This window comes from Lactuca saligna, chromosome 9 (assembly GCF_052625555.1).
Source record: "Lactuca saligna cultivar CGN05327 chromosome 9, ASM5262555v1, whole genome shotgun sequence".
NCBI lineage: Eukaryota > Viridiplantae > Streptophyta > Magnoliopsida > Asterales > Asteraceae > Lactuca > Lactuca saligna.
Genome location: NC_136425.1, coordinates 9,952,466 through 9,978,611, shown reverse-complemented (window position 1 = coordinate 9,978,611; position 26,146 = coordinate 9,952,466). Strand labels below are relative to the sequence as shown.

Sequence of the window (26,146 nt, the reverse complement as noted above, 5' to 3'; positions counted from 1 at the left end):
TTTTGTCTTTCCACTTGGTTTTGGTCCCTCGTGGTGTAACCTCATAACCATGATTTAGTATCATATTGTCTGATGAGAGAGCCAATGATATATATATATATATATATATATATATATATATATATATATGTGTGTGTGTGTGTGTGTGTGTGTGTGTGTGTGTGTATATATATATATATATATATATATATATTTGTTAACTTACCGAGAATGTAATTAATAATGTATTAATTGATTGTGTTTATTGTAGAATCAATGATTTTTCTCTAATAAGAACGTAGTTGGATCATCTCGGATGTATGTACTTACATTGAAATCTGATTCACTAAAACCTGGATTTGATCAGATCCGAAGCAAGCAAGAGATAACAAGACGATAACATAGCGCTAGCTCAGACTTATGCTACCTACGCTCGTAAATTGAAGCTTGGAAATTCAAATCTCATTGGGGTTTTCACTGATCACTCACGTAACTACACATATATGTTATCGAAACCTGCTTTCTTACATCTTCTAATGATTTCAATTGTTGTGGGTTCAATTGCCAATATTTTGGATTGTTCCACCAATACTTTTGAGAAGCACAATCCTTGTTAGGACTATTAGACATCGAGATGCACCCATCAATGTTAAAATCTTAGAAATTGACATGGAATGGTGCATTTGAATAATTGACCTTCGTTTTTCCACCATCAGTAGCCCAACTTGATCCATCCTAGAAGCTCGTAATCACTTGTAATGTATGAGTAGGGTACCCAACACCTCTAATTATGTTGTTCTTATATACTCTTATTGGTGTATCATCTACAAAGAACCTGAAATGAATATAAAATGTAACCATTAGTATACATATTTATTTATAAAGTGATTGGTTTTCTTTTCTTGATCATTGGACACAATCAAGCTAACAAAATCTATAAAGTTTGATATCAATATGATGTATGTAATTTCCGATAAAATAAGATACACGCATACACAACTTGATGGTCATTCCATAGCAATTTGTAGTAATGGAAATCAGCACCAAGATCGAACCAACGATTGATTTTTTTGCTCTCTACCACCGATACCATTTGTAAATACGTTCGTTTGTAAAATGACTGGTTTGCCTGGCCGATTTCCCAAGAACTCAAAGTCCATTTCTTCGTAAACAGTTGTATTTAAAAATAACTACATTAACTCAACATAATAAGAAGCATACTATCAGATGCATAAATCATTGATCTTTAAGTGTTGTTAGATTGACAACCAGTTAGTTTTTATTCATTTATGATTTTAATCATATTATAAGCGAAAAATAATTTTTATGGTTATGATTTTGAATAATGATAGACATTTTTAAAACTTCACCACTTGTATTTTTACCATAAGGCTAGAATTAGTTTCATGTTCTCACTTTATTCTCGTTCTTATGCAGTCGCGGGACCTTGGATTTTGGTTGGTTGGGGGCACAAAAATATTTATAAAAAATGAATCGGAAGAAACGGTTGATGACATATTAATCTTTAATTACAAATTCCTCACTTTATCTGCTATATTATAAATCGGTTTTCAAGTATGACCACGTACCTTCTTTTAGATGAGGACAATTGCCAAGTAAAAACCAATTTTAAGGATGATTATTTGTAATTTTCAACAAAAATAAATAAATAAAATAAGTTACAGACTACTCGCAATTATGAGTAAGTCATTAGGCCATCTTTGTAATTACTATATTATTTATTTAGTTTTTGTTTATGTTTGATGTGTTGCAATGCTAAATGTGTACTTCAAACAAAAAAAGGAGCTTTATTAATCTTTTAATATAAACCAATTAAGGCAGCAATCCAGTGTGCAATCTTATTATATATACACCGGTCTGTTGGGTGCACCGAATTAACTGCATAATAATAATAATAATAATAACAAAATATTCAAATCCGTACTATATGTTCTATGTAAAAATTCTCAGCCCATTGTGGGCATCTCCCCATAGAGCTCCACTTCCATCCATCCTTGTTCTTATGTGAACCTTTTTTTTTCTACTATAAGTCTAGGATTAGTTTCATGTTCTCATTTTATTTTGGTTCTCTTGTGAACCTTCTTTTTATATATATATATATATATATATATATATATATATATATATATATATATATATATATATATATATATATATATATGACTTTTTATATTCCATAATTAATAACATTTATAAATTTCAAATAATGGTTGTATTCTCTCATTATATATATATATATATAATTATATTAGTACATTTTTCTTACAAAAAGTTATATGATGGTTGAAGTTATTATGATTCAAAAGCTTTCATATAGTTTAAGAGTTTATGATTAAAATATTAGTAATATTTCTCACAAAAAATTTCATGTAGTTGACACATTTACGCTTTAAATATGAAGAGTTGAAGAAATGGTTTATGTAACATCAATGGTGTGATAACTCAATTTAATATATATATATATATATAATTTGACTATATTATTATAATAATATAATGGGTGATTAATTAGGGGTAATTGGGTTTAATTAGGAAAAATAATGAGCTTTAAACCCTAAAACTGTAAGCTTGATTAGCAAATAAATTCGAGCATTTGAAGGGATTATAACGTCTAAGGACTTAGGCATTATAAAGAGCTCGAGAAATCAACTAGAATTGCGAAAAAGGGTGGTAAAATGACTCGGAAATCGGAGAAGAAAGTTTGTGAAGATTTTCAGTATTTTGTTTGGAATTAAGGTATGTTCTTTGATTTAAGCTCGATTTGGTTGGTTGAGTAGGTTTATATACAAACATTACATGTTTTAGTTCCCCTTCATGTGTTTGTTTTGGCAGATAGTCGTTAACTTGACAAAATAAAGAATGTATAATTTTTGGTATAAAGACTTGAAATTCATCTTATCATATATTGAATTTTGATAATTGGTAATGGATATATTTCATAAGAAAGTGGAGATGATTAACGAATATTTCATATATTTATTTGACTAAGTTTTATCTGAAAATCCAGTTGCAGTTTTCAAGAAAAATAGAAGAGACTCGGGTTAGGAAGATGAATATCTGGGTCTCTTTCTTTTTGGTTGGGTTACACAAAACTGAGTTAAAAACAAAACAAAAATAACCTATAGGACACGTGAATATCTTTAGATGTAAGAGGTTTTGAGCTCTGTTTGGCTGCAACCTTTTTTTTAACAAATTAGATTTTCTCTTCTAGTCCATGAGGTTTAATAATATGTCGATTTCTATAAATCGTATATAAATCCTTGTGGTGCATGTATTTGTATTGAATTAAGAAGAGAAAGATACATATTTATATAAGTAGAATCTACAAATTTTGTTTATATTGTTTGAAAATAATGCGAAAGAAAATGTATAGTTTCTTTTTTCTATTCTACCGTGCGGAATCCCCTATATTTATTTTTTCTACACCAAATGAGATTCACTAAAAAATGATCCATAATAATACGATATTCACATATGACATTCGTACTATTGTATATATATATATATATATATATATATATATATATATATATATATATATATATATATATATATATATATATATATGCGCGTGTGTGTATGTTTTATTTTCAATGTAGTATTGTATAAATATTATTAAATATGTTGTTGATGTTGGTTATATTATTGTGTTCAACATGAAATTAAGTTTTTCTATTCGAGTTTTGTGATGAAAATAAAGTTATATCTAAAACTTATAGGTTCATATAATATGATTAATATATATATATATATATATATATATATATATATATATATATATATATATATATATATGGGAAAAGTGAATATGTGGCTGTTAGGTACCTAAGGTTAGGTATAGAACCTTTTAAACGACGTAGTTTTAAACAAAACAAATTCAATTTTAACTTCTCTTAGATTTGTTTTAATAGAATACCATTGAATTAAGTATAATTATGCAACAAAAAAATCAATTATATATATTTTTATTGCAAATAATTATTAAAGTTTATAGAAAAAAATAAAAATCAATATTTTTTTAACGAATATAACTCAAGTGTTTTGTCTTTCAATTAAAAAGTTATATCCAATTATTTTGTGAAAACTTGATTGAGTTATGACATGTTCTTCTTTTATCTTTTATTCTATTAGTTTCCATTTAGAATTTAGTATGGTTGATTAAATGGGCACAACTTTTAATACTTTAAGTTCTTAGACACAATGAAGCAAAAAAACATAAATTTGATCGATTTAGTAAGTCACATGATTAAGAAAGAATAGTAAAAGATATATCATGATTAGTTTTGATATAAATGGATAAAAACTACATTGTTTGGAGGGTTTTATATATAAGTTTAGGTACATAACAACCACATATTCCCTAAGCCCTATATATATATATATATATATATATATATATATATATATATATATATATATATATATATATAAACAGGTTATATTATGACGCACAAGTATTGTGTAACATTATACCAAGTGTTATATGAGAATAATTAGGTAACACATTCTCATTAATTTTCTTTTATTCTTGTTCTCACGCATTTTCATTCTTAAAGATTATATTAACAAAATAACATTCTCAAAAAATGAGAATTATAAAAAGTCATCATAAAAGTCCATACTATCCTAAATGATATAATTGATTTTTCCTATTTACATTACCTTACAAGACTATTTTCTTATGAAATTCTTGTTGAATGTCAATTACTATATGGCCTCACAATACTTGTTGTCCTAGGGTTAGGTATATATATATGTGTGTGTGTGTGTATATATATATATATATATATATATATATATATATATATATATATATATATATATATATATATATATATATATATAAGAACTTTAAAGACAAGTTTAAAGCATTTGTACATACATAAAAAGCAATAACAATACCACCAGAATCTTTCGCTGGTAGCTTAATCTCCATTTGAAAGACTCCTAATCCAAAATATAATTTTGACCCAAATCCAGCACCTACAAATAAATTTATAAGTACATTTTACTAGTGTAGATTCTAGTAAAAGTGTAGATATACACGTATATTTTTTAGGCCAATGATTTAACTATATGACATTTTCATATGAATTTGAATAGATTCACATATGAATCACATTGGTCGCTCACCCATGCATGACTAGAATGTTAGCGTAAAAGTTAGATGAAATGATCACTCACTTGTTAATGACAAAATTGCTTAAAGTTAGTATGTTTATATATCAATATAAATGTTTATTTGTAGATCATAGAATATATGTATTTTGGTATATTTATTTTTTCCGATAAAAATAAAGCTCTAAAAATTTGAAAAAACGCATAAACCAAAGGATTAACATTATTTTAGAAAATATGTATTTGTTACGTCGATGTCAAAGTGTCCGTGACTTATCTATTCTAATGACATATGGTTATACAAATTTCTTAATATCTAAAAAAAATTGTCATATCTATGATTAGCCTTTAATTTTTAGTCAAAAAGTCCTGATCAATTTATTGGTTCCTTAAAATTTTTGGTTTATGAAACGTAACTTACAAAACAAGGCATGTTAAAAAAATTCCTCAAAATTGTGAGCAAACCAAAAACCTCCATCATAATCCTTGAATCAAATTCATCTATATAGTCATAATATAATGGATCCTAATAAACAAACTTATCAAATTAATATATTGAAAAGTGATGGAGTTCATTTGTCACATATATATATATATATATATATATATATATATATATATATATATATATATATATATATATAATTTGATTCTCTTTTGAATATTTGAAAACCAGAATAATATTGTTATGTAAAATTATTATTATTTTTGTTAGTGATAAAACAATAAATTATAGAAGCTAAATAAGTACTTTGAGACAACAAGTAAAGATTATTCATTCATAAAAAATACAATTTAGCAGAAAACATGAGGATTTGTCCAATGTCAACTGAACCTCTCACCCTTGATTAAGACGTTGAACATGTTGATTTCCCCAAATTATCTTATAATTTTCATGAAAGCTAGCATTCTGTGTTGCATCACTAACTCTAAGCAAGAAAATTACTTCAAACAAAACGACCATCATCTTCGTGATCATCCATAAATGAAGACCCATTTGATCGTTGCAAACAAATAGTGAATATTGCTAAAAAAAATAACCTAGGCAAATTAAGATGCTTGTGTGTAGGTATAAATATAATATACAAAGACATCCAACACACACACACACACACACATATATATATATATATATATATATATATATATATATATATATATATATATATATATATATATATATATGCTTGTGTGTAGGCATTAAAATATGAATGAGAATATTTATATGTGATATTCCTTTTGCATTTTCTACAAGATATTTGGTTTTAATATCCTCATGATCACAATCCATAATATATCTAGTTAATTAAACCACCCGGGATAAATTAGTTTATATGAATATTTAAAAGCTGTACATAAACTCATTTGTTTAATTGTAAATTTATATAACATTGACCTATAAGTATTTAATTAAAATAAGTTTCATATACGTATAAATAATCATATGGTTTATATTGTTTTTAGAAGTGATATTAATATTAAATAGTTATCATTACCAAATATAATTAACACATGCATTTTCATTTGTTTCGGTAAATAATAATATTTTTAGCCATTATCTTTTAACATGTCTCTATTCATTTTATTCTTGATTTTAATATCAAATTTGTTTATTTTGACTATGTAAAAATAGGGTCATCAGAAGCTGTCGTCTTCAACTTTTGTTTGCAATTTTAATTAATGCCCTTATACAATTAAAAATTTGTACATTCACAATGAATAACTTTGTTATCTTGTTGTTACTAAAATAAATTTATATCCCTTACCATCAATTCCAAAGTATTTGAACCTCTTTATTATCATCAAGTAAAAGGTAATCATCTTTGGGAAGAAAGAGCCTATGCAAAAGTAATATGTTTCTCTTATTTTTTAGAATACTTGGGAAATTGCCCCTCTTTCTAAAGGAAAATGCCCAATCTCTTGCAAATAGATGTACAAAGTTAAGTATATGGCAAATGGTTCAATAGACAAGGATAGGCTTGTGGCCAAAGGATTCTCCCTGAAAGAAGGGATTTATAACCATAATTTGTTTATACCATCTTAATGTCATATGAATTCTACTTTACATGTTCTAAAATACATGAAAGGAAATATGTTTTATGGGATTTTTCTTAATAACATATAAGATTTCAATCTAGAAGCTTTTTGTGATTATGATTGGACAACATGTTCATCAAAAAGAAGAATTGTGAGTGGTTATTTGATCAACATGGGAGGAAGTCCTATTTATTGGAAATCTAAAAATTAAACCATTATTTCTTTATCTTTAGCTGAAGCATAATACAAATCTATGAGGAGGGTGTGTTTGAGTTAGCATGGCCAAGTAGAATCTTGAAAGAGTTTGGCATACATGAAATTAATTCTATATCCCTCATATGCGATAACATGGTTGTAAGATACATAGCTAAAAACCTTGTCTTTGATGAACATACTAAATACATTGATTTGGACTGTTACTTTGTAACGGAGAAGTTACAATTTGGTATGATCTCTTTGTCCCATATCCCAACCAAACAACAACCAATGGATATGTTTACCAAATCTTTATCAGGAGTTGATCACATTGATTCAATTTCCAAGATATGAATGATTCCCCATCCTTCAGATTGAAGGGGGTATTGGTGTATTTTGTAATAAGTCAATGTTTATATTGACTTGTTAGCTACTAGCAGTGAGCAGTTGGTTTGTTAAAAATAATATGTTAGTTAACTAGAGTTAGTTGGTCACTGCTAGTTAACAACTATTAGTTAAGTTATTTAGATACTTGGTTATCTCTCTCTTTCTATATATTATGTATAGTTCTTTCATTGAAGGTTAATGAGAAAACACTTTACAAACTCATTAACTTTACAAATTCATAAATTTCTACGGCTATATAATTTGCAAGTTATTGGAGTAAGTATTGGCTCAAGTTGCCCAGTGATTTCCTTACTTAGATGAAGTTCATTCTTCCTTGGAAGACCTACTTTTTTGTAAATTCATAAAAATAGGTTGATGTCCGAAATATGAAGTGTGTAATGTCATATCACTTTATGTTATATATGTCATGTAACCAAGGGTGAAAGGGACTAACCGACGCTCATGTTGTGGGTATCCATGGATGCCCCCGGTTTTGATTTTTATTATTATTATTATTATTATTATTATTATTTATTTATTTATTTATTTATTTTTTTACAGATTCTATTAGAAGTTTGGTATAGCCATTATGGTCGACCAAAAGTTAAAACATAAATTCTACAACAATTTTTTATTTTTTTATAATGTTACATATATTTAAGAATGGTTAAGATGGTTAACAATTTTTTTTTGTAGACACATAATATATGTTTACTCTTTAAAAATTGTTAAACATAACATAAAATAATATCTCATATGGAAAAACAACAAAAAGATGAGTGGAAAGAAAAAGATCCTATTGAAAACAAAATTTCCAATTTTTTGGATCATCGAAAGCTGTCATCTTCAACTTTTGTCTGCCACTCATTCCCCCCCCCCCCCCCCCCCCCCTTATTGTTGGCCAACTTCTCCATTTTTTCTATCGAGCTTCGATCTCTTTAAATTATAATGTTTATTTTCTTTCTCTTATTTTATTTGTGATGTTATTTAGTATGTAGAGATACATGTAAAGTAACTATGAGGTACATGTCGAAGTCAACAACTCAAAAAAACTAGCATGAAAAAAATATACTTTACCCTTCTATTTAATAGAAATGATGGAAAATATTATTAATCTTTACAAGAAAACATAGAAATCAAAAATCAAATAAAATTTCTTTTATATTTTTATTCTTTTAGTTTTTATATTCTCCAAATAATTTATTTATTCTTGATTGTGCTAAGAACGTCAATCAAAGAATTTGGAAATGTCCATATTATTCATTTGATTATTAATTTAGTATATATTTAAGTAAAATTATGTGTTTTTTTAGATAAAAATGTGAAATGTTGTCAATTGAATTAAAATGTCCTCCTACAATATCCTCATACCCATGTTACATGGTGACAAGCAGTGTTGCAAAACTCGGCCTACTCGGCCGATTACTCGGAATCCACCCTCCACCGAGGCGAGTAATGTCAACTTGGCAAAAAACGTCGGATTTAGTCAAAATCGGCCAAAAATCGGTCAAAGTCGGTAAAAAATCGGACAAACTCGGGCCTACTCGGTCAAAGTCGGCCAACTCGGTCAAAATCGGTCAAAGCGTCAAAATTGTCATAAAAAGAGAAAAAAATCAAGAATTTCAAGATTAATATGTATAATGCACTTAATTATTTATTATTTAACACAAACATGTGATTATTACTACATATATATCTTAAATTTTCAGTAATTATCCACGTAGTGAGACAATTATGTGTATTTCAGTTTTTATGTATTCATATGTATCTAATTTTGGTTATATATTTCAATCAAATTATTTTAACTTATGATTTTGACATATATAATTTTCCAAAAAATATTTCTACATGAATTACCGAATCCGAGTACTCGCTACTCCCCAGTCGGCCGAGCACGTCCCGAGTAGCGAGTTATACAACCTTGGTGACAAGTGGATTAAAATGTTATTAAGGAAATTAAATAGGACATATGTCATCATTTGACATTGTTAGGAGGATGGTAGGAAGAAATTGTAGGAAGATATTTAATTTCTCTCTGTTTAAATTAATATTGTATATTAGTTATATAATATTATTAATACACGACCTGATACAAAACAAATTTCGACCCATTTATTTTGTTATCTAGTTTGTGAATTTGGATCACAAAGACATTGCATGTGCGATATTCAAAAATCACGAGTTATATTCCTTGGAGTCCAAGTCACAATCCACAATATCAAATAAGGTACATCTTCTATCTATTTGTCAAATAGAATCAACAATCACAAGAAGAAAGATTAGTCTATGTATCAAAAAGAATGGTGTTATAACCTAGTAGCTATGTTTATTTTTTGTTGCACCTATTGTTTCTTGATTCTTTGTACCTCGTTCTAGCTCTATCCTTTTTTTTTTTTAATGAATTTCAAAAAAAATATGCAACATGTGTACCTCCTATGGATGTACTTTTTTTGCATCTGGAAAATATCTGTTGCAAAATATTTCAAAAAAATTATGACAAAAAAGCCAACATCCAGCAAACATACATAGCAAAATCCCCTGAAAACTACCACCAAATGAAAAAGGGGTTGTTAAGTAGCAAATAGAAACATATGTATTTGAGTTAATTTTTAGTTATTTGGGTTATATTTCTATTTGTACATACCCAATAAGCAATCCAGTCTTTCAATTATAAATAAATCATAATAAAAACTTTGAAAATCATCCAAGTCTTTTTCAAGAACTCTATAATCTTAAAGGCCATTTAAAATATGGGGTATTGTTGTAATTATATCTTTATAATAAGTTGTAAAAATTATATAAAATATTAGGTATTCTTGCAATTTTTAGAATGTTATCCTTCCTAAATTTGTACAACTTTTACGAAATGAAGGACGAATATCCTTGAAATTTATTTCTAGAGTTAGAAGATAGCGCATTATATGAAATACATATTATTACAAATCATTTTTCACTACACTCTGGACGAGGGGTAGGATACCTACTCTTATCAGTACAATAGTCATAATTCATATTCTTTTTTCTTACATCTTCTAATGATTTCAGTTGTTGGGGGTTCAATTGCCAATATTTTTGAGTGTTCCACCAATACTTTTGAGAACCACAATCCTTATTAGGACTATTAGGCATCGAGATGCACCCATCAATGTTAAAATCTTGGAAATTGACGTGAAATGGTGCATTTGAAAAATTGACCTTCGTTTTTCCACCATCAGTAGCCCAACTAGATCCATCCCAGAAGCTTGCAATCACTTGCAGTGTATGATTAGGGTACCCAATACCTCTAATTATGTTGTTCTTGTATACTCTTATTGGTGTGTCATCCACAAAGAACCTGAAATGAATATAAAATGTAATCATTACTAAATATATGTATTTGTAAAGTGATTGGTTTTCTTTTCTTGATCATTGGAAACAATCAACATAACTAAACCTATAAAGTTTGATATCAACATAATGTATGCAATTTACAATAAAAAAGGATACATGCGTACACAACTTGATGGTCGTTCCATAGCAATTTGTAGTAATGGAAATCTGCACCAGGATCGAACCAAAGACTGAATTTTTGCTCTCTACCACCGAGACCATCTGTAAATACGTTCGTTTGTAAACTAACTGGTTTGCCCGGCCGATTTCCCAAGAACTCAAAGTCCATTTCTTCATGAACAGTTGTATTTAGAAATAACTACATTAACACAACATAACGTAAAGCATACTATGAGATGCATAAATCATTTATCTTTAAGGGTTTTTAGGTAGACAACCATTTAATTTTTATTCATATTATTTTAATCATATTACAAGTGCAAAACAAATTTTATTGTTATGATTTTGAATAATGATAGACAATTGTAAAACTTCACCATTTATTTTTTTTACCATAAGGCTAGAATTAGTTTCATGTTCTCACTTTATTCCCATTCTCATGTGAATCTTATATATATATATATATATATATATATATATATATATATATATATATATATATATATATATATATATATATATATATATATATCATCAGATCATATCATATCATCATACTATATTATAAAGGAAGTTTTTTTTTTCTTTCACCACATCAACTTGAAATTCCCAACTCTTCATATTTCCATATAATTTAATTAATTTATTAACTTAAATATCTTGTTAGTTATAAACATTATCATAAATGAAAGACTTCTTCAATTATCAATATGATATACTAAATTTGATGATTTCTATATAGTGTTAAATACATAACCTAAATTAATATATTAAATAAACTTAAAAATATAGTGTAAATATTAAAACCTAAACTAAAATATCAAATACAATTTTAAAAATTCAACGTATATTTTTTAAAATAGTTAAAAGGAAAATTTTAAATACGATAAATATAAAATCTTAATTCTAAAAGTTGAATTAACTAAAAGATGTCCAAAAACTATTTTTTATAGTAATTAAAAGTTAAAACTCAATTAAGTTGTTCTTAAATTAATTTATATTAATAATTAAAAATAACATAAAGTTGTAAATTAAATTATGTTACATTACAAATAATGTTTGACAATTTAAATAATCCAGGAAGCATTTTTTCTTTTGCCATATCATTTTGAAACTCCTAACTCTTCATATTTCCACATAATATATTTAATTTATTAACTTAAATATGTTGTTAATTATAAACATTATCATAAATTGAAGACTTCTTGAATTATCAATATGTTATACTAAATTTGTTGACTTCAATATACTATTAAATGCATAACCTAAATTAATATATCAAACAAACTTAAAAATATAGTGTAAAGTTAAAAAAACTAAAGTAATAAAAATCCATCATATCTTTTTTAAAATGGTTGAAAGGAAATTACAAAATACGATAAATATAATAACTAAAATTCAATTAAGTTGTTTTTAAATTAATTTATAATAATAATAATAGTTAAAAATAACATGACATTATAAAATAAATTATGTTACATTACAAACAGTGGTTGATAATTTAAATAATATTAATGATGAAATTAAAACATCATCAAAAAATTTTAATATTCAATAAATTATAACAATAGTTAATTAAAATAGTGACTACTATAACTATTTTTTTGGAAAGAAAACGTCCTTAACGAGGGTTGAATCCCTCGATGCAAATATAAAGCTATGCATCATGCTTTAGAGTAGTACGATAATTTAAATATGGGTCAATAATTTATTCATCATATGTTCCACATGTTTTATTAAGTCACCACAATTAATTTTATACACACGTAAAGCATGAGCGAATATCATTAAATGATTTGATTTTAATAAGTGTTATATTATTTATTGTTAAAATTAATTATAATTTTTTATTAAATAAATGTAATTATTATTTTATACTATTTTTTTCTTTCACCACATGAATTTGAAACTCTCAACTCTTCATATTTCCATATAATTTACTTAATTTATTAACTTAAATATGTTGTTAGTTATAAACATTATCATAAATCAAAGACTTCTTGAATTATCAATATGATAAACTAAATTTGTTGACTTAAATATAGTGTTAAATATATAAACTAAATTAATATATTAAATAAACTTAAAAATATAGTGCAAATATTAAAACCTAAACTAAAATATCAAATAGAGTTATAAAAATTCAACGTATAGGTTTTAAAACAGTTAAAATGAAAATATTAAATATGGTAAATATAAAAATCTTAATTCTAAAGTCGAATTAACTAAAAGATGTCCAAAAAACTATTTTTTATAGTAATTAAAACTCAATTAAGTTGTTCTTAAATTAATTTATAATAATAATTAAAAATAACATAAAGCTGTAAATTAAATTATGCTAAATTACAAACAATGTTTGACAATTTAAAAAATACAGGAAGCATTTTTTTCTTTTGCCATATCATTTTGAAACTCTTAACTCTTCATATTTCCACATAATATATTTAATTTATTAACTTAAATATGTTGTTAACTATAAACATTATCACAAATTGAAAACTTCTTGAATTATCAATATGGTATACTAAATTTGTTGACTTCAATATAGTGTTAAATGCATAACCTAAATTAAGTTGTGTTTAAATTGATTTATAATAATAATAATAATAGTTAAAAATAACATGAAATTATAAAATAAATTATGTTACATTACAAATAGTGGTTGATAATTTAAATAATATTCATGATGAACTTAAAACATCATCAAAAAATTTAAATACTTAATAAATTATAACAATAAGTAATTAAAATACTGAGTACTATAACTATTTTTTTTGGAAATAGAACTTCCTTAACGAGGGTTTAATCCGTCGATGCAAATATAAGGCTATGCATCATGTTATGGAGTAGTGCAATAATTTAAATATGGGTCAATAATTCATAATATCTTCCACATGTCTTAATAAATCACCACAATTAATTTTATACACACGTAAAGCATGAGCAGATACCATTAAATGATTTGATTTTAATAAATGTTATATTATTTGTTATTCAAATTAATTATAATTTTGTATTAACTAAATGTAATTATTATTATTTTATAGTTAATAAAAATGACATAAATATTTTCAATAATGTATGATTACAAAAAATTTAATCGTATAATTTTATTTTGCGCAACGCATGGATATTCGTCTAGTATACTTATAAATGAATATTTTTCCTTTCACGATATTAATTTGAAACTCTCATTACTTTTCAATTTCTTTCTAATAAAAATTATAAATCAGTTAATAAGGTTAAATAAATATCTAACCTAAAATGTAATCATATATAAACTAAATTTTAATATTAAAAAAATATTTTTACTTTTACTTATAAAGTTATGTTTTTAACTTTTAACGTATTATACGTAATTTATTATTTTTAAAATGTTATTGTATGTTAACCATTATCATTTTCAACTATATAGGTATTTCTGCGCAACGCACGGACATTCGCATAATATATATTATAAACGAGTCAATTTTAAATCATGTGGTTAGAGGTATTTTGTTTTCATAAACCATATTGATTTGAAACCTAAATGTCATTTTATATTCCTTAATTAATAGCATTTATAATATTTATAAATTTCCAATAGTTGTTTCTATTCTCTCATTAAATATGTAGCTATATTAGTACACTTTTCTTATAAAAAGTCATAATGTGGTTGAATTTATTGTGATTAAAAAAGTTTTCCTATAGTTCAAGCGCTTATGATTCAAATATTACTAGTATTTCTCACAAAAAACATTCATTTAGTTCAAGCTTTAAGATCAAAATATGAAGAGTTGAAGACATTGTTTACGTCGCATCAACGATAATTGTAACATGATTTTTTTTTTATTTTTTTTCAATCAACACAAATGAAGCTTTTCTATTCTTTAGTTATATTCATTTTCTCATGTGATCTTTATATGTGATTTGTGTGTATTACTCAATCTTGATTGTGACTCTCGAAACATCAACGTTTTGAACATCTATATAATTATTTTTTCTCAAGAAAAATATTTTGATTACATGTTAGTGAAGAATTTTCATCAAATTTCCATGGTTGAATGGTATCAAAGGAAGAAAGAAGAGTCGGAAAACGGATATAGGTTTTTTTTGGAGCAGATAGACAGACATGAGTTTTTTTATTTGGATTTAAATGTATATTTATGTAATATTTTCATTTATATATCCAACCATCTAATTTCTTATTTATTTAATTATAGTTTTTCTATTTTGAATATGTTTAGTTTTTATTATTTTTGGCTGGTTTATCCTTTACAACAGATTTACATGATAATATTTAAATGATAACATCATTTTTTTCATTTGATATGTAATTATGATTACCTTATTGTGATATGTTTTTCATATAAAAATATTGTTTCATCTTACTGCGATAAGAATTATATATAACATTTGTGAAAATATATATTATATGGATTTGTTTAACGTATATATCCACCTATGTTATAATATTAAAAGTAAATATATTTATGTTTAAGAATTGAAGGGATTAAAATGGTGCATTAAACCAATCATTTATATGGGAATAATAATAATAATAATAATAATAATAATAATAATAATAATAATAATAATACATATTTCCAAGCACTACATTCATTTGAAACTCACACCAAAACTTAAGTGTTTTCTAATTTATATAAATTTATTACTTACAACTCAATAGTTTTTAACTTATGATTATTAATTAGTAATCACTAATAATTGTTTGTTTTCCTTTCATGAAACTCTCATTAAAACTCAAGAGTTTTTTTTTTTTAATTTATGTATATTTATTAATTACAACTCAAAAGTTTTTCACTTATGGTTATTAATTACTAATCACTAATAACTTTTTATTTTCCTTTTGTTTATAACACTGTAAAGTTTTGATAATCAAAACATTCATGTGTTTAAAAGTTGTAAAGTTTTGCTCACTAAAAACATTCATGTGTTTAAGGATATTTGTGATTCAAATATGAAGAGTTAATATAAATGTTATAATAAATGTTTTAGTATTTTATGTGATTAAAAGTTATAGTGTTTATTTTGTGTACTTTTTGTAATTTGTTGTGTACAGATCTTTTTAATACAAACGTTATAATAGATGTTTTAATATTTTTATGTTACTAAAAGTTGTAGTACTTATTTTTCATACATTTGTGCTATTCATTATATATATATATATATATATATATATATATATATATATATATATATATATATATATAGAGAGAGAGAGAGAGAGAGAGAGAGAGAGAGGGAGAGAGTTAGGTTCATATATAAACACTATATATTTTGTGATTGTATAACCAATATTTGACCAATCATTTAAAAAAGGTATGATACTAATTAACATATAAATCAATAAATGCATTTTCAGTTATAATCTTATAATTATTGTAACTCATTTCATTTAACTTCACTCTTATAATTTGGTTAAGTAGTTTAAATTGAATTCTTTAATATATGTATCAAGAAAGTTGGTGACTAATACTCAGATATAGTGTCGAATCGAATGCTCATTCTTTGAGAATTTATATAAAGAATATATTAGTTTATTGCATATTCTTCAAGATTATGTTACATACTGTAACATATTTTTATTTGTAAAAATAATATTTTCCTATTCTTCAATAATTTTGAGTTGGTGTATAGTTTTGGTGAATCTATGTAAAAAGAATATTACATATACTTTAAAAAAAATATGTGATAAAATATTAATGGATCGTTCTTAAAGAATGATTTTTTTTTTCACATATCTCACTAGTTTTATGACAGTAGTTCACAAATATTTATTAGTCAATGCATTCTTAAAGAATGAAATGTGATTCTTAAAAAATGAAATAAGTTTCAAGTAAATTCTTGATTTTTAAAGAATCAAACCGTCCGATTATTTAATTTTATACTTTCTGAACATTGTATAAAAACATTTTTTTTAATAGTTTTTAAAACTAATAGTGAATTCGTCTAATTATTATAGAAAGAAATATGTTATCAAACTAAGTAATTTTTAAAGAATGAAATCTATTTCGCTTTTTGTGATTATCGTGTAAAAAAATATTGCACATTTTTCAATACATGATTTTCTATGATTTTGTTTTAAAAATAATAATATGGATTTTGTTAATATATTTGACTTAGTTTCCTAAAATATATTTACTTCTCTTTTATCTCATTTAATAAAATATCATAATTACTCTTTAATAACCTTAGAATTAATTGATTGTAATTGTTATCCTACATTAATATAATGCACCACAAAATCATAGTCCTTAATTTTTTTTAATCTAATGATCATAATTTGGTCACAGATTCATACAATATTTAAAATTCACATTTAATCATAATCATATATATATATATATATATATATATATATATATATATATATATATATATATATATATATATATATATATATATATATATATATATATATAGGGGCGGAACACTGACACTATGATTAGGGGTCAAATTCAAACTTCAACATAAATATATATAAAAATTTTGGTTTAAAATTATAATGTATCTCAATTATATTATAATGTATGTATCTTTAAGTAATAACATAAAATAATTAAACAAAAACAACTAACAACTTTTTTGTTAAATAACTAACTCTCGTCAAATGTAAGTTCTATAAGTTTATTTTAATGATGATCACATTCAAATAAATATATTTAAACTAATAATATATATATGTTTTTTTTTTTTTTTTTTACTTTTTACATATTACTTTAATATTTTAAATAAAAAGCAATAGGTTGTTTATAAAATATAAAGAGAATTTGTATACCTATTATCCATATTCACACTCTTCCCCATTCATGTGAGAAACAAATAAAAAGAAATAGAGTGAGAGAAAGAGATAGAAAGTACTTTTGGTATGGTAGAGAGGATACAACAGCCGACAAGCTCACAACGGAATGTGAGTGGTTTTTGGCGAGGCGACGACTCACAGAAAGGAGATGTAGAGATTACAAGGGCCGAAAATGTTTGGTGACCGGCAAAGAGAAATAGAGAGCACGAAAAAAGCGACAATCTGAGGCCAGGAACCGGTGGTGAATACGAAGTTGGGTGGCTGCGTTAATCCAGGTGAGATTAGGAGTTTTTTCCGGCGGCTAGAACAGATTTTCTAGGCTTTTTGTTTTCTTAAACACAAAGCTTAATTAAAAACCTGTGTAAATTTGATTAGATTTTTTATTCTTGTATAGAGTTTTTGTGATATTTTCCTAATGAAACAATATTTACTTTGATTTTTCTAGTGATTTTCGGAATTTTGGTTGCTTAGTTATTTAGACTCTAAGTTAATAAGAGATATCTAAAAACCAGGGTGGCAAATTAGCAAATTTAATGATTACTGGTTTTATTTCATAGATAAACTATATATACAGGAGTATTAGAAGTCTCAAAACTGGGGAGGCCATGTCCCCAGGCCTCCATTACGTTCCGCCACTATATATATATATATATATATATATATATATATATATATATATATATATATATATATATATATATATATATATAGGATTAAGTTCGAATGAGAACACTGTTTAATGTGAGAACGTGAGAACAGTACTTTATGTTACTATTCTACTAAGAATTTTGTATATACAATGATATGACAGTATTCATCAATAAATATACGAACAATCATACATTAATATTCACATTAAAATTTTGTATGTACAGCTTTATCACATTATTCATCACCGAATATAAGAACAATCACATATTTAACATTCACATTAGAATTTACTAAATTACTACATATATATATAAAAAATTTATAGTAGAATATAATATTAAATTGAATATATTCATATTATAATTACTACAATACTATACATATTAAATTCATATATATATATATATATATATATATATATATATATATATATATATATATATATATATATATATATATATATATGACTGAGTTATTGTGAGAACTAAAAAAAGTGCGTGAATTTGCAAACTCATAATCAACTCATCATTTTTCGACACAAATCTTCTCAAAATGGTACCTCTAAGCCATATCTAGGCTAAAAAAAGGATTTGACATTTTTTTTTTAAAATTTGAATGTATGCACAATTAGCAATCATATGAACAATCTCATCAGGAGTCATAAAAAAACCAAAATAAAATCATCAAATCTTTTTTAGCCTAGATATGGCTTAGACGCACCATTTGGAGAAGATTGATGTTTTTGGTGTTGAAAAATGATGATATCTGATTATGATTTCGCAAGTTCTCACAAACCTTTAGGTTCTCAAAAGAACCTGGCTATATATATATATATATATATATATATATATATATATATATATATATATATATATATATATATAATATTAGTACTCTTTTCTCGCAAAAAAAGTTTCATGTGATGGATGGTTTTATGATTCACATATTTCAATATAGTTTTTTCTTGGAATAATAGTTATATTAGTAGTATTTTCTCACAAAAAGTTTTCATGTAGTTCAAGCGTTTACGATTCACATATTGCAATATAGTTTTTTATTGGAATAATAGCCATGTTATTTGTATTTTCTCACAAAAAACTTTCATGTAGTTCAAACATTTACGATTCAAATATGAAGAGTTCAAGAAGTAGGTTATTACGCATTAGTGCTAGTTGGTATTGGGATATAAATGTGTTGTGTCAAATTTTCTATGTATGCATTTAGCCTTTATTAAATGGATTGGCGTGTCCATCCGCATTTATGTTGCTAGGGTTATGATATTTATCTAACACTTGATACTAATGTTTAAAAATGATAATATATATATATATATATATATATATATATATATATATATATATAAATATAAATATCTTTAAAAATAAATATTATCAAAAAGGTTATCCAAATAAATATGATTCAACATCTATCATATACTTACACTATACTCTTTTGAAACCTCCACAACCTCTCAGCTTTCAACCAATTAATAACAACCATTCAAGAGTTTTTAACTTATATCTTATAATTAATTAACTAAATGAACTTTCATGTTCCAAAAATTACTTTTCATTTACTAATGACTTTTTATTTTTCCCTCATTGATACATTTCTAGTACTTATATGTAAGATTTTCCTACAAAAAGTTCAAATGTTTGAAACGGTTCAATAAATAGGTTTTGTTGCATAAAAATGAGAATTTTATTAATTTTCTCAATGTATCGAATACATTAAGTGTATATTGTGTTATATATTTTTTAGTTTTGTATGATTTTATGAGTGTCTAAAATGTTTATTAGATACAAGTTTTAGAATATATGACTTGGTATTTTTTAGTTAAAAAAACTTATAGTACTTTCATGGTTTATTGTGTTTGTCATATATTGTGACAACCCCAAATATATTGCCGTTACAAACCCTAATTTTCACTAACGGTATGCGTCAACATACGTTATTTTATGTAATATTTGGAATCGTCAGTATCCGAATATCTAATTATATGCATGTCTTAATATCATCATAAGCACTATAACTCGTACGTGTTAACCCAGTTTAACCTAATAGAGTTGTATTACTGTTTCAACCACTTCACCCGGGTAAAAAGTTTTAACCCAGTTAACTTTAAACATCGGGTAGCCGTGTATCGGGTACGATACCCGAGACATATGAAATGGGTGTGCACAACATTTGAATACTCTTTTACCACACACCCACTTTCTCTCTCTACTTTCTCTCTCTAGACTCGAAACCGGCCCCGAATCCGCTAATTTCCGACTTCCAAACGTAAGTACTCATCCTCTATCTTAATCCAGTCATGCTTCATTGAATTTAGGGGCCAAAATCATAGAAATCAAGAACCATAAAGGGGTTTACGGCCTAAGAAGCTCCTTAGGCCGTAAACCCCCAAAATCATGCCAAAGATCAAGTTTTTCCTTATTTTAAGCTAGTATACTAATTAAGGCATGTATCTAGAAGAGTTTGGACACTAAAACACAAGGATTTGACATGTAAAAAGGAGTTTACGGCCCAAGCTTGTGCTTAGGCCGTAAACACCTCAAAGACCCCATAAATCTATGTTTAAAGCCCCAAAAACTCTTCTAAGATGTTTGGTAAATTGGACTTGCCTCCAAGGAACACTTACATGCATCAAACAACTCCATTTGAGGGCAAAATGAAGAGTTTATGGCCTAGCTTAAGCTTGGGCCGTAAACACCCAAAAATTTGTGTCAAACAAGTCCCTAAACTACTCTAGTGCTTGTAAGGAATTTAGCTAAGGCCTTTGGAAATGTGTTGTACCATTTAACTTCACATTTGGATACAAAATGAAGAGTTTACAGCCAAGGATGTTCTTGGGCCGTAAACTCCCCAAAAGTGCATGCCAAATTATCCCAAAACTCACTATAGGGCCTTCTAGGATTTATCTAAGGTGTATGAGACCATGTTGTACCATTAAAACATACATCTTGAAGGATTTATTTGAGTTTACGGCCCAAGAACAAGTCTTGGCCGTAAACTCCCCAAAAATGTCACAAATTATGATGTTTAATCCCTCCCTATTAGTCCAAGACACATACCATTAATTTAAGGAAGTGAAATAAGGCCCTAATCATACATTTTGGAGTGTCACAAGAGTTTACGGCCAAGCCTAGGGGCTTACGGCCGTAAACTCCCAAAGGATGGCCTTTGGGCCATAAACTCCAAGGGAGTGAGTTCATACCCCTTAAATGAACCTTTCAAATGTTTTATATGTTTTAGGGGGGAGATACAAGTTGAATATACATGTTTATGAAAAGTTATACAAGACTATTTTTCAGATTACAGAATTAATCACATGTGATTCACAACCTGTAGTTCAAATCACATGTGATTTATCACTATGCTTTATAAATAAATCAATTGTTTTCAAAACTATCTTGGATAAACAAACAAGTTTTAAATGTTTCGTTCGTACAACACTTTGGTTTAATAAAACTCCTTATAAGAATGTAACCATACTAATATATTTATATAAGTAAGACTTGAAGGACTTAGGACCGATAGCTCGCCTTATTTCCTGTTTCTTGTTTGATTGTGGGCTTAGGGTAGTAGTTATCCGTCCGACTGTCATTGATTTCTTAGTTGTATATCTCGTATATTAGTACGGATTACGAGTACTTCTTATCTCATTAGATGCCTAAATCACTAACCTGATTAGAACCACACACACTAATTTAACTATAATAGGTATAGTTAAGGACTCTATCCCTTGTTTCAACTACTATTCTACACTACTATAATTCTCTCTATTATGAAGCAATACACTAATAAGAGAATACCATACAAGTTATACAAAAGACTACTACACTATAATACAAGAGAATGTACTAATCATGAAATAATTCATTAATCCACTACGAGATACCCTATACGCTACACACTACGCCCGATGTTTTCCGATAGGAAGACGACACTATATGTATAGATCTATACGGGGCAGACGCTATTACATCCCGACTGATAACTTCAGTCCGAGCCGCTCAGGCCCAGGGATCCCTTTACTCTACCACACTATGCATGACTGGGAAGGTCATGAGGGTCTACTATTACTCACACTATTGGTAACATACAAGAAAGACACTATAACCGCACTAAAATACTAAAATAAAGATGAAGTAATATCCCGAAGCAAATAAGTATCTAATACTAAAGGATGCTGCATCACTATTATGTACTCCAAGAATAACTCACTATATTGCCTTACTTAATGGTGAGTCACTATTACACTTCTATGATAAATGGTTTTTAAAGATAGAAACAACATATTTCTTAAAGATTTTCATTTACTATACAGTTCTGGGAAATACAGGATTTTCTAGGTTTTACCACTACTTATGATTACAAACTTCAGTTTTCATACTAATGATTCTAATGCTTTTTATACAAGTACTCACACTAAACTCTTATGAACTCACCAGCTTTATGCTGATATTCTTTTCAAAATAACTTGTATCTTCAGGTCAAAGATAGACATGTACAGCTGCAACATTTTTGGAGAGGATGGAGTATGCAAGATCCATCTCTTATTTTGTGTACTTTTGGTGTTTGTCAAACATTACAAAACACACTTGTAAATACACTTACTATGTAAATGAAATGGTTGTATGTTTCTTGCTTTTTACTATTATACAATTGTGATGATACTGTACACTACGTCATCCACCCCGAAACGTATTCCGCCGTTATCAGTTTTGGGGTGTGAAATATATAAGAATCAATATATATATATATATATATATATATATATATATATATATATATATATATATATATATATATATTGGTTTGAAACTCATATCTTTTCAACTTTCAACATTGTTTAACTTATTAAATAAAATATTATCAATAATATGGTAGATTATTTGAAATATTATTATAATATACTTAGTTGTTTAGTTTAAATATGGTGTTTGTTGAAAACGTTTTTATATGTGACCATCACTGAAACAAAATGAACTATTTTTGTGTTATCTAACAAATATTATCAGTTATTTCAGGTTACATGAAGTCGTGACCAAACGGAAAATACGAAAATAGGCGAATGACAGAAAACGTATAGACAAGAAAATCTAGATGTGCGACTGAACACTTTCAAATATATATATATATATATATATATATATATATATATATATATATATATATATATATATATATATATATATATATATATATATATATATATATATATATATATATATATATATATATGGAAGAGCCAACAAACAAAGAAAAGTCAAGGAAATTAAAATAGTCAACCCATTCCCACGTTTTTTGCTACTAGCCTCTACCACAACTTGAAATACCATCCATTACTTTAAACCAAAAACTCAAGTGCACTAGTCCTAGATATTTGTTTCATATGTATATATGTATACGTTAGTATGTAGTATGTGTTCATTTGTTGTTTGTAATACTTCCTAATATATATATATATATATATATATATATATATATATATATATATATATATATATATATGTATTATATTTGTATGTGGAAAAGTCAAGAAAGGGAAGAAGAAACTCACGTATCCTACTCCTAGTACCACTTGCGCTTCCTACACCTACTAGCACTTGGATATCACAACTACATCTTCTAACCAACTCAAAGTTAAAGTACCTTAGATATTTTTCTTTTGCTTCACCATATATACGTGTGCATGTATATGGTTTGAAAGTGTGTGTTCTTTTTTTTGTAATACCTCCAGCTACATCTTCATTCACAAAAAAAACTCTCCCAACCAAGAATACCACCTCCCTCTTCAAGAACAACTCTTGCAACTTCAATCTTCAAGAACAACTTTTGCAACTTCAACCTTCAAGAACAACTAAAACAACCTCCAAATACCTTCCAAACAACCTCAAAATACTCTCCAAACACCCTCCAAAAACCCTCCTTAAACCTCCTCCAAAAACCCTTTGAAATAACCACAACCATCACCATCTTTCTGTTTTTCGACATTAGAATCTTCAAGTCAGAAACGAAGAAATCTGGGCTCAGTACAAGCACAAAAAGACTAGGGAGATTTTCACCATCAATTCTTCAGGACCTTACCTACACCTAGAAATTTTCGTGGACGATTTTGACCATGGGAAACCCCAAAGAGACGCGAGAGAGAATTGGCTATCCAGAGAGATTTCTGTTTCCAAGTTCAGAATCTTCATGTTAGAAAACAAAAAACCGAGCACAACACAGCCAAAATACTACTAGGGAGATTTTCACCATCAATTCTTCAGCACCTTACCTACATCTATAAATTTTCGTGGACGATTTTGACCACGGGAAACCCCAAAGAGACGCGAGAGAGATTTGGCTATCCAGAGAGATTTACTACGAAAATATACATTCATCACCACCCAAAGCTCTTTCAATATCACCATCTTTGCTACCTTACACCACCAAAACTGCAACATTATTACACTTCCTACCACCCTCCAAATACCCACTCCAACCTCATCAAATCTCCTGAAAACACCCGATACCCGTATACAAATACATGACTCGTGTACTTTGCACTGTTTTGTAAACAACCCATTTACATGAAAATGAACTTTTTACTACTTATCAAATGCCGGATTGATCATTGAACAAATATCGACCAGTCGCTCCAAGAGTCCCAATATCGACCAGTCCATTCAAATAACAAATATCGACCAGTCGTTCCATCAGTCCAGTTCAGTCAATTTATTGACGAACCTACTTGATATATATTTATATACTTATATACTTTATTATAGCTTTATGTCATTTAAATATAGTCATTTATATTATTTATAGTTTTACGTCATTTAAATACAGTCCTTTATATTATTTATAGCTTTACGTCATTTAAATACAGTCATTTATATTATTATAGCTTTCAGTCATTTATAGCTTTTATATTTATACTTATTCCGCAATTATTATTCTTTATATATATTTACATCTTATATCTTAAACTTATATATCTATCACACAGTAACTGGTAACCGAGCCTTTTGTTGTAGTGGTCAAATTTTTATATTTCCAACCATCGATATCTGAGCTGATATATAAAAGGAATAATATCCAACAGTGTTGAATACAATGTTTATATACAAGTGTTAAATTTTCAATATAATATGTATTTAATATATTAATTTGAATATGATATTAGATTTAAAACCTAAATAAAATCTCAAATAAACTTAAAAAACAATAAAAAAATTAATAGTAAAAATGTTTAAACATATTAAGTACAAACCTCAATCGAATTATCAAATGATTTAAAATATTATCCATAAACAATTTTTTATAATAATAGTTAAAAATCAACATAAATATATTTTTATTTATATCTATCATCAAAATTAAAAAAATGATCATATAAGTAAAATTTTAAATTAATCGATCATAACAATTATTAAGAATAACACTAAACCAAAAATCATATTATATATACATATA

General features: G+C 26.5%; 1 protein-coding gene and 1 pseudogene across 1 annotated transcript in view; both read right to left on the bottom strand.

Annotated features, from left to right (window-relative positions):
• Nucleotides 1–453: 453 nt before the first annotated feature.
• On the bottom strand, nucleotides 454–6,085 carry LOC145015973 (xyloglucan endotransglucosylase/hydrolase protein 2-like; annotated as a pseudogene).
• A 4,543-nt stretch (nucleotides 6,086–10,628) lies between these two features.
• Nucleotides 10,629–26,146, bottom strand: part of LOC145018153 (xyloglucan endotransglucosylase/hydrolase protein 2-like) — a 28,528-nt gene continuing 13,010 nt past the window's right edge. Inside the window, exons 3-4 of the mRNA XM_078976059.1 lie at nucleotides 11,232–11,425; nucleotides 10,629–11,071 (exon numbers count right to left, since the gene is read on the bottom strand). Of these exons, the coding sequence (XP_078832185.1) occupies nucleotides 10,681–11,071; nucleotides 11,232–11,425 (585 nt within the window). The 3' untranslated portion in view covers nucleotides 10,629–10,680. The remainder of the gene's footprint in view (nucleotides 11,072–11,231; nucleotides 11,426–26,146) is intronic.